Source organism: Scomber japonicus, chromosome 7 (assembly GCF_027409825.1).
Source record: "Scomber japonicus isolate fScoJap1 chromosome 7, fScoJap1.pri, whole genome shotgun sequence".
Classification (NCBI taxonomy): domain Eukaryota; kingdom Metazoa; phylum Chordata; class Actinopteri; order Scombriformes; family Scombridae; genus Scomber; species Scomber japonicus.
In genome coordinates, this window is record NC_070584.1 from 35904775 (window position 1) to 35916582 (window position 11808).

An 11808-nucleotide genomic window follows, 5' to 3' on the forward strand; every position below is an offset into this window, starting at 1 on the left:
TGATGTTTAACATGATGTCACTGATGTTAAACATGATGTTAAACATGATGTCACTGATGTTTAACATGATGTCACTGATGTTAAACATGATGTCACTGATGTTAAACATGATGTCACTGATGTTAAACATGATGTCACTGATGTTAAACATGATGTCACTGATGTTTAACATGATGTCACTGATGTTAAACATGATGTCACTGATGTTAAACATGATGTCACTGATGTTAAACATGATGTTAAACATGATGTCACTGATGTTTAACATGATGTCACTGATGTTAAACATGATGTTAAACATGATGTCACTGATGTTTAACATGATGTCACTGATGTTAAACATGATGTTAAACATGATGTCACTGATGTTTAACATGATGTCACTGATGTTAAACATGATGTCACTGATGTTTAACATGATGTCACTGATGTTTAACATGATGTCACTGATGTTTAACATGATGTCACTGATGTTTAACATGATGTCACTGATGTTAAACATGATGTCACTGATGTTAAACATGATGTCACTGATGTTAAACATGATGTTAAACATGATGTCACTGATGTTTAACATGATGTCACTGATGTTAAACATGATGTCACTGATGTTTAACATGATGTCACTGATGTTTAACATGATGTCACTGATGTTTAACATGATGTCACTGATGTTTAACATGATGTCACTGATGTTAAACATGATGTCACTGATGTTAAACATCATGTTAAACATGTTTAACATGATGTCACTGATGTTAAACATGATGTTAAACATGTTTAACATGATGTTTAACATGTTTAACATGATGTCACTGATGTTTAACATGATGTCACTGATGTTAAACATGATGTCACTGATGTTTAACATGATGTCACTGATGTTTAACATGATGTCACTGATGTTAAACATCATGTTAAACATGTTTAACATGATGTTTAACATGTTTAACATGATGTCACTGATGTTTAACATGATGTCACTGATGTTAAACATGATGTCACTGATGTTAAACATGATGTCACTGATGTTAAACATGATGTTAAACATGATGTCACTGATGTTTAACATGATGTCACTGATGTTAAACATGATGTTAAACATGATGTCACTGATGTTTAACATGATGTCACTGATGTTAAACATGATGTCACTGATGTTAAACATGATGTCACTGATGTTAAACATGATGTCACTGATGTTAAACATGATGTCACTGATGTTTAACATGATGTCACTGATGTTAAACATGATGTCACTGATGTTAAACATGATGTCACTGATGTTAAACATGATGTCACTGATGTTAAACATGATGTCACTGATGTTAAACATGATGTCACTGATGTTAAACATGATGTCACTGATGTTAAACATGATGTCACTGATGTTTAACATGATGTCACTGATGTTAAACATGATGTCACTGATGTTAAACATGATGTCACTGATGTTTAACATGATGTCACTGATGTTAAACATGATGTCACTGATGTTAAACATGATGTCACTGATGTTTAACATGATGTCACTGATGTTTAACATGATGTCACTGATGTTAAACATGATGTCACTGATGTTAAACATGATGTCACTGATGTTTAACATGATGTCACTGATGTTAAACATGATGTCACTGATGTTAAACATGATGTCACTGATGTTAAACATGATGTCACTGATGTTAAACATGATGTCACTGATGTTAAACATGATGTTAAACATGATGTCACTGATGTTAAACATGATGTCACTGATGTTTAACATGATGTCACTGATGTTAAACATGATGTCACTGATGTTAAACATGATGTCACTGATGTTAAACATGATGTCACTGATGTTAAACATGATGTCACTGATGTTTAACATGATGTCACTGATGTTAAACATGATGTTAAACATGATGTCACTGATGTTAAACATGATGTTAAACATGATGTTAAACATGATGTTAAACATGATGTCACTGATGTTAAACATGATGTCACTGATGTTTAACATGATGTCACTGATGTTTAACATGATGTCACTGATGTTTAACATGATGTCACTGATGTTAAACATGATGTCACTGATACAGCCAACAGGAAACAGGAAAGATGTTTAACAAAGAGCGAACCCTTTATAGACGAACTAAACTAAACTCTAACAGATCTGTGGAGCTCTGAGTCTGCATGTGATGTTCAGACTGCATAGAACCAGAACCACCACCAGGTGGCACTAAAGTTACTCAGACACCTAACCCTAACCCTGTCAGAACCAGAACACTTCCTGCTTGGTATAAATATATTCACTCTTTCATCTTTAGTATCAGTAACGTCACTCTGCTGTTGTTTTTTATGTATTAATTATTATTCTTTAATCTTTTTTTAATTAATGCTCTTTTTATATTTACCGTCCACTCTGCTGCTAATGATGTTTCTCATCGTTGATCTGAACTCATCACTCTAACTAACCCTAACCCCCCGACTTAATATCACCATTTAATATCTATAATGAGTCTTTGTGTGTTAATGTGACTTCATCATATTACTGCACATGTAACTCATCTCTTTATTTATGGGTTATATTTTAAATCATTGATTTTAAAATCTGATAAATTAATAAATTCATGTTTTATTTGTGAGAGAAAATAAACAGCTACAGTTAAAAAGACTAATTAATAATATAATATATAATATAAAATATAAATACATGTTAATATGAATAATGTCAGTAATAAATGATCATTATATATTACATTAAATATAAATGCATTTAAATTAAACTCATTTATAAATAATCATGAATTTAAAGATGAACCTTTAAACACTGAATGTCCTCACAGGGATAGATGTTCAATACACACACACACACACTGTAACACACACACACACACTGTAACACACACACACACACACACACACACACACACACACAAGCTGTTACACACACACACACACACACACACATACACACACACACACACACACACACACACACAAGCTGTTACACACACACACACACACACACACATACACACACACACACACACTGTAACATACACACACTGTAACACACACACTCAGCTTTCCTCTCTGTCTTTATTTCCTGGAGGTGATCCAGCAGCCAGTGTGTTGCCATGGCAACAGCGAACAGGAAAATCTGTGTGTGGAGCAATTTATCATTTTAATAACTTTGTGTGTGTGTGTGTGTTTTACAGTATGTGTGTGTGTGTTACAGTATGTGTGTGTGTGTATGTGTATATGTGTGTGTTACAGTATGTGTGTGTGTGTTACAGTATGTGTGTGTGTGTATGTGTATATGTGTGTTTTACAGTATGTGTGTGTGTGTTACAGTATGTGTGTGTGTGTATGTGTATATGTGTGTGTTACAGTGTGTGTGTGTGTGTGTGTGTTACAGCGTGTGTGTGTATGTGTGTGTTACAGCGTGTGTGTGTATGTGTGTGTGTGTGTGTGTGTGTTACAGCGTGTGTGTGTGTGTATGTGTGTGTGTGTGTGTGTGTGTATGTGTGTGTATGTGTGTGTGTGTGTGTGTGTTTTACAGTATGTGTGTGTGTTACAGCGTGTGTGTGTGTGTGTGTGTTACAGTGTATATGTGTGTGTGTGTGTTACAGTGTGTGTGTGTGTGTGTGTGTTACAGTGTATATGTGTGTGTGTGTGTTACAGTGTGTGTGTGTGTATGTGTGTGTGTGTGTGTTACAGTGTATATGTGTGTGTGTGTGTTACAGTGTGTGTGTGTGCGTGTATATGTGTGTGTGTGAGCTGATCAGTATTCAGTCTGGATGAGCGTGTGTAGACGATCTGATTGGACGACAGCAGATTCCTGCATCATCATCATCAGAGTGAGGTGGCGCCCCCTGCAGGCTGCAGCGCTCCTGCCATCCTGCAGGGGGCGCTGCAGGTATGTCCAACAGGTAAGACAAACAGCTTCTCTTCAGTTTCACGTTTTATTTTCATCTCTGCAGCTTTTTATTATTTCCTACATGAATCACAAGGTGTCTCTGCTGGCTGCTGATTGGCCCGCACAGGACCAATCAGCAGCAGCCGTTCCTCAGAGTGTAAACCATTTAAATCAGCTGAAAATCAGAGAAAAGCTGTTAGTTAACCCCCCTAACCCTAACCCCCCTAACCCTAACCCCCCCCTACCCCTACCCCTAACCCCCCCCCCCACCCCTAACCCTAACCCCCCCCCCCCCCCCCATGTCCATGTCCGGGTCTCACTGGTCCGGCTGGTTGTTAAAGACTCCGGCTTCCCATCGTAGAGCTCGCTGGTTCTTATGTCTGACGACTCGAGTCGACTCCACCACCTGCAAATAACAAGAAATAAATATAATATTAATATAATATTAATATAATAAATAATATAATAAATAATATTAATATAATAAATAATGTAATAGATATTAATTATAGAAACTGATTATAGATAATAAATGAGTTAAAGTTCAGACCTCGTTGTTGACGTCGTCGACCGGCTGGATTCCTGCGTACTGAAACACAAACACATCTGATCACCTGACTGATCATCATTAAAGGATCAATATGCCCCCCCCCCCCCCAACCCTAACAGTAACCCCCCACCCCCCACCCCCCCCCCCCCCCTCCAGCTTCCATCAGGACTCACTGAGCTCTCGTCCAGCTTCATACGAGCTCGCCTCTCCTCAAAGTCCTGCAGCAGAGTGTCAGTCAGGCCTCTGACAGGGGGGGGGTTGGTCCGCACCCCCGGGGAGGAGGACCGCACCCCCGGGGAGGAGGGGGGGGTGTAGGTCCAGGGCTGAGCCGTGATGAAGGAGGCCGAGGGCATCCGGAGGGAGGGGCGGGGGGAGGGGCTGTCTGCTTTATCTGGAACACAACAGGTGAAAACAGGAAGTGATGTCAGCAGGACTGTCGGCTCCACCGCTGACCTTTGACCTCACAGTAACCGTATGGTTACTGATTTACCCCCCCCCCCCCCCCCCCCCCCCCACACACACACACACACACACACACACACCCTCTGTGTGGACTTTGCTTGTTAGTTACTGATTCTCTGCAGTTTATTGCCGCAGCGTCTGAGTTCAAGTTTTATAGATTTAAACTTTCAGAGTTCAATAAATAAATAAATACATAAATAAATCAGTTTAATATCCTCTAACTAGTACTTTACTGTAGTATAGTTAGAGGTACTAGTACTTTACTGTAGTACAGTTAGAGGTACTAGTACTATACTGTAGTACAGTTAGAGGTACTTGTACTTTACTGTAGTACAGTCTGAGGTACTAGTACTTTACTGTAGTACTGTTAGAGGTACTAGTACTTTACTGTAGTACAGTTAGAGGTACTAGTACTTTACTTTAGTACAGTTAGAGGTACTTGTACTTTACTGTTGTACAGTTAGAGGTACTAGTACTATACTGTAGTACAGTTAGAGGTACTAGTACTTACTGTTGTACAGTTAGAGGTACTAGTACTTTATTGTAGTACAGTTAGAGGTACTAGTACTTTATTGTAGTACTGTTAGAGGTACTAGTACTTTACTGTAGTACAGTTAGAGGTACTAGTACTTTACTATAGTACAGTTAGAGGTACTAGTACTTTACTGTAGTACAGTTAGAGGTACTAGTACTATACTGTAGTACAGTTAGAGGACTCACCTGTGTTTGGGTAGAACTGTCTGACGGCCATCTTGGTTGCTTGCTCCACCAGAGGAGGAGGCGAGGACAGAGGCGTCTCCTCCCTGGACAGCCTCACCTCCCGCAGCTCCTGCTCTCGTCTCAGAGACTCTTCGATCTCCTTCTCGATGAAGTCTGGAGCTCCCTGTCCTCTGGGCTGCAGGCCGGTGGACTCCAGGTTCTCCCTCCAGGACCGCGTCGAGGCGAGGGAGGAGTCCAGCTGAGGCGAGGGGGAGGAGCGGGAGGAGCGGGACGAGGAGGACGTGATCCGATCCCGGACCTCCAAGTCCAGGAGGGACAGCTCTGTCTCCTCGAGGTGTCGGTGAGGACAGCAAGGAGACAGTATGTCTTCTGTCCTCCGGTCCTCCTCCTGCAGATCCGGCTCTGTCTTCATGTGGTCCAGCTGTGGAGGATCCCTGCGGCTGGCGGACTCCCTCCTCTGCATGTCTCTCTGGATGATGAAGCTGACCCGGTTCTTCTCTTTAACTCTCCCAGATGGCACCGGCAACGGTGACAGAGACATCGGCGACTGCAGACGTTTGGTTTTGATCTGGATCATCTCTGAACTACTGCTGAGCTTCAGGCCTCGGGAGCGTCGCAGGTTCTCCTCCCGTTCCTGAGATAACCGGATCTCCCTTTCGATCGGGGTTTCGTTCTCGTTCCTGCTCTGCTGCTGACTCGTCTCACTGAACACGTCGTCGTCGCTGCGGTAGCCGCCCGCCTCCACCGGCAGCTCCTCCAGACCAGAGTCCAGGTTCTCCAAGACACTCAGACTGTCATCGATCCGAAACACCGTCACCCTCCTCTCTGTGGGGGTCTCACCTTCAGACAGTCCAAAAGCCATCAGGTCTGCTCTGAGCTCTGCTCCATCGTCTGTCTCCACCCCTTCAGACAGTCCAAAAGCCATCAGGTCTGCTCTGAGCTCTGCTCCATCGTCTGTCTCCACCCGGGCGTCTGTCTCCACCTGGTTGTCTGTCTCCACCCGGACGCCTGTCTCCACCCGGACGCCTGTCTCCACCCGGACGTCTGTCTCCACCCGGGTGTCTGTCTCCACCCGGACATCTGTCTCCACCCGGACATCTGTCTCCACTCGCCTCCACACGGACCTGTCAGCATCCAGCTGTAGAGACGAGTTCAGATGTGTTTTTGAGGACCTCAGAGGGGGGGGAGCTTTCAGCCGGTCCTGCTCCATCTTCAGGAACTGCTGCCGGGCGGCGCTGAAGTTGATCTGCTCCTTGTCGACACTGCCGGGCTCGGCCGGGCGGGGGGGTTCTGGTTTGACGCTGATGTGACTGAAGCTCAGACTGAACCCTTGCATCAGCTTGCTGGTGGCCTTGCTCAGGTCCAGATCCTGCAGAGCACTCAGCTCCTCTTTGAGCTTGAGGTTCTTCTTCGGCGCCTGACTGCGGATGATGTCATGCCGAAGCTGCTGCTCCTCTTTGTCTCCGACCAGCTCCGCTTTGTTCTCCGGGTCCAGTTGGTACTCTGAGCCGTTGTCGTCAGCGAACAGGCTCCCGGGTCTCTTGCTGCCGGTGTAGGTCTGCAGTTTGAAGTCTCGCTCCTCCTTCAGTGTGGACAGCTGAGCCGTCCTCTGAGGAGACACCATCCACGCCTCGTTGCGCTCTGCCTCCGGACTCGCCGGGTCCTCCACGAAGGAGTAGAACCCGCAGTGGGACCCGGTGCTGCTGCCGGGGCTGCTGGGGTCGCTGGGGCTGCTGGGATGCCACTCGTCGCTGGTGCTCCCCCCGTCCTGAGACACGGAGACCTGCCGGGCTTGGACTGTCACGTCTCCTGAAGCCTCGTCCTGCAGCGAGGAGACGAACACAGAGGAACCGCTGCGGGACACAGAGACGGCGTCGAATCTGAAGACCGAATCATCGTCGGGGGCGGGGCCAGCGATGGAGCGCAGGTCAGACTGCTGCAGGGGGGGCGACAGAGGCTTCAGCACCCACCTCCTCGGGCTGCTGGCCATGGCTGTGGGGGGCGCTGTGGAGGCGGTGGGAGGCGCTGTGGAGTCGGTGGGGGGCGCTGTGGAGTTGGTGGGGGGCGCTGTGGAGCCGGAGGGGGGCGCTGTGGAGTCGGTGGGGGGTACTGTGGAGCCGGAGGGGGGGGGCTCGGAGGGAGGGAGGTGAAGAACAGAACTCGATGTTTGGAAACTCTGCAGAGTCAAAACATCCCTCCGTCCAGCCGATAGTCTCTGCAACCACAGAGAGGATGTTACTATGGAGACAGCAGGGAGGACGTTACTATGGAGACAATTAAAAGAGAGGATGTTACTATGGAAACAGCAGGGATGGGTTGGTTACTATGGAAACAGCAGGGATGGGTTGGTTACTATGGAAACAGAGCTGATGGGTTGGTCACTATGGAAACAGCTGGGAGTGGCTGGTTACTATAGAAACAGAGCTGATGGGTTGGTCACTATGGAAACAGCGGGGATGGGTTGGTTACTATGGAAACAGCAGGGATGGGTTGGTCACTATGGAAATAGCAGGGATGGGTTGGTTACTATGGAAATAGCAGAGATGGGTTGGTTACTATGGAAATAGCAGGGATGGGTTGGTTACTATGGAAACAGCAGGGATGGGTTGGTCACTAAGTAAACAGTTGGATGGGTTGGTTACTATGGAAACAGCAGGGATGGATTGGTTACTATGGAGACTGAACTTTGTCTTCAGGTATTTTATGATCTGCAGGAAATGTGAAGAATGTCAATAAAGCTTATCGGAGCCGATCGATCGCTGATAGCAGAGTTTACAGCGTCGGTCGTAAAGCCGCGATGATGTCAGCACGTTACCATGACGACCAACATGTCACCATACAGGTGAGTCTGACACACTGACAGCAGGAACCAATCAGATCTGGATCTGAGCAACTGATAATCGATCAGTTTTACAGACTGTGAGACTAATCTGAATATTTACAGTTTGTGACAGAACGAGTCGACTATGTTCACAATAACGATCAATATTATATAATATAACACAATCAGTCAATCAATCAATCAATCAACATCTTGCTGTAGACAACGATACCGTCCTTCAGTTTGCTGAAACACAACTTTACAGCTGACGAGATCAATAGAAACTAAAACTGATCAGCTGATCGTTAAACTTATTGATGAACTGATGAATCTCACATTGACCAAACTTTTCTAATTATTTTGATAAAAGTGTTCATGTTGATATTTCACTGATTGTTTTCTGATCTTTATGTTTGATTAGTTTTATTATTTAATAAATCATCTGATTGATCGTTGATCAGCGAGCTGCAGAAACAGCTGACATGAAATCAGTAAATACTAATCAGAGGTGATCAGTAACAGCTGATAATCAATGGTCTCATGAACTTTGGAAAGAGGAACATTTTATTTTATTAATGAACTTTGAGACTAAAGTTAATCATTAAATCAACACGTTCCTTTTGTCCCAATGAAATGAAATGATGATAAATTAAATGTATAATAACCTGCAGGTGAAGTTCTGCTGAGCTTACTAATAAATATCTGATTGATTACTGAACATTATGATTATTATCTGATTCTTTAACTTCTTTAATTTCACCTTCAGAGTTAAAGTCACGTTGGAGAAACATTTAATACAATATTACTGCTGAGCTGTTAATAACTCATCATAACTCTGTTTATTATTAATTACACACAAACCTACAGAGAGAGTGATGTAGTATGCAGTATTACAGTAAAAGTACTGCAGTATTATAGTGATGTAGTATGCAGTATTACAGTAAAAGTACTGCAGTATTATAGTGATGTAGTATGCAGTATTACAGTAAAAGTACTGCAGTATTATAGTGATGTAGTATGTAGTATTACAGTAAAAGTACTGCAGTATTATAGTGATGTAGTATGCAGTATTACAGTAAAAGTACTGCAGTATTATAGTGATGTAGTATGCAGTATTACAGTAAAAGTACTGCAGTATTATAGTGATGTAGTACTGCAGTATTACAGTAAAAGTACTGCAGTATTATAGTGATGTAGTATGCAGTATTACAGTAAAAGTACTGCAGTATTATAGTGATGTAGTATGCAGTATTACAGTAAAAGTACTGCAGTATTATAGTGATGTAGTATGTAGTATTACAGTAAAAGTACTGCAGTATTATAGTGATGTAGTATGCAGTATTACAGTAAAAGTACTGCAGTATTATAGTGATGTAGTATGCAGTATTACAGTAAAAGTACTGCAGTATTATAGTGATGTAGTACTGCAGTATTACAGTAAAAGTACTGCAGTATTATAGTGATGTAGTATGCAGTATTACAGTAAAAGTACTGCAGTATTATAGTGATGTAGTATGCAGTATTACAGTAAAAGTACTGCAGTATTATGAGTGATGTAGTATGCAGTATTACAGTAAAAGTACTTATACTAATACTTACACTACTTTATATACAGTTAGCTAGTTTATACTACTTTATACACAGTTAGCTAGTTTACACTACTTTATATACAGTTAGCTAGTTTACACTACTTTATATACAGTTAGCTAGTTTATACTACTTTATATACAGTTAGCTAGTTTATACTACTTTATATACAGTTAGCTAGTTTACACTACTTTATATACAGTTAGCTAGTTTATGCTACTTTATATACAGTTAGCTAGTTTATACTACTTTATATACAGTTAGCTAGTTTATACTACTTTATATACAGTTAGCTAGTTTACACTACTTTATATACTGTTAGCTAGTTTACACTACTTTATATACAGTTAGCTAGTTTACTACTTTATATACAGTTAGCTAGTTTATACTACTTTATATACAGTTAGCTAGTTTATACTACTTTATATACAGTTAGCTAGTTTATACTACTTTATATACAGTTAGCTAGTTTACACTACTTTATATACAGTTAGCTAGTTTACGCTACTTTATATACAGTTAGCTAGTTTATACTACTTTATATACAGTTAGCTAGTTTACGCTACTTTATATACAGTTAGCTAGTTTACACTACTTTATATACAGTTAGCTAGTTTACACTACTTTATATACTGTTAGCTAGTTTATACTACTTTATATACAGTTAGCTAGTTTATACTACTTTATATACAGTTAGCTAGTTTATGCTACTTTATATACAGTTAGCTAGTTTATACTACTTTATATACAGTTAGCTAGTTTATACTACTTTATATACAGTTAGCTAGTTTATGCTACTTTATATACAGTTAGCTAGTTTATACTACTTTATATACAGTTAGCTAGTTTATGCTACTTTATATACAGTTAGCTAGTTTATGCTACTTTATATACAGTTAGCTAGTTTATGCTACTTTATATACAGTTAGCTAGTTTATGCTACTTTATATACAGTTAGCTAGTTTATGCTACTTTATATACAGTTAGCTAGTTTATACTACTTTATATACAGTTAGCTAGTTTACACTACTTTATATACAGTTAGCTAGTTTATACTACTTTATATAGTTAGCTAGTTTACTACTTTATATACAGTTAGCTAGTCTATACCACTTTATATACAGTTAGCTAGTTTATACTACTTTATATACAGTTAGCTAGTTTACACTATTTTATATACAGTTAGCTAGTTTACACTACTTTATATACAGTTAGCTAGTTTATACTACTTTATATACAGTTAGCTAGTTTACACTACTTTATATACAGTTAGCTAGTTTATACTACTTTATATACAGTTAGCTAGTTTATACTACTTTATATACGTTAGCTAGTTTACACTACTTTATATACAGTTAGCTAGTTTATACTACTTTATATACAGTTAGCTAGTTTATACTACTTTATATACAGTTAGCTAGTTTATACTACTTTATATACAGTTAGCTAGTTTATACTACTTTATATACAGTTAGCTAGGGTTAGGGTTGGGGGTAGTATAAATGTGTCAGGCAGAGATAAGGAACTCCTCCTGACTTCTGCCGGCTGATGATAAAACATCTGCTGCTCGACTCGAACACAGAAACACAAACGCAGAGTGAAGTTGAGCTCAGACGCACAAACAACAACAACAAGAGTAACACACAGACAGGGTCAGGGGTCAGAGGTCAGAGGTCAGTGTGTGGGTCAACATTAACTCAACTAGTGAAACTCTGAATGAACCCTAACCGATCTCAGTCAGAGTCAGAGTCAGTCCTGGTT

At 41.0% G+C, this 11808-nt stretch overlaps 1 protein-coding gene across 1 annotated transcript in view; it reads right to left on the minus strand.

The window, feature by feature from the left end:
* Positions 1-4189: 4189 nt before the first annotated feature.
* The window catches only part of misp (mitotic spindle positioning), a 13805-nt gene continuing 6186 nt past the window's right edge, over positions 4190-11808 (minus strand). The window contains exons 4-7 of the mRNA XM_053323104.1: positions 5640-7903; positions 4631-4848; positions 4458-4496; positions 4190-4313 (exon numbers count right to left, since the gene is read on the minus strand). Of these exons, the coding sequence (XP_053179079.1) occupies positions 4224-4313; positions 4458-4496; positions 4631-4848; positions 5640-7903 (2611 nt within the window). The 3' untranslated portion in view covers positions 4190-4223. The remainder of the gene's footprint in view (positions 4314-4457; positions 4497-4630; positions 4849-5639; positions 7904-11808) is intronic.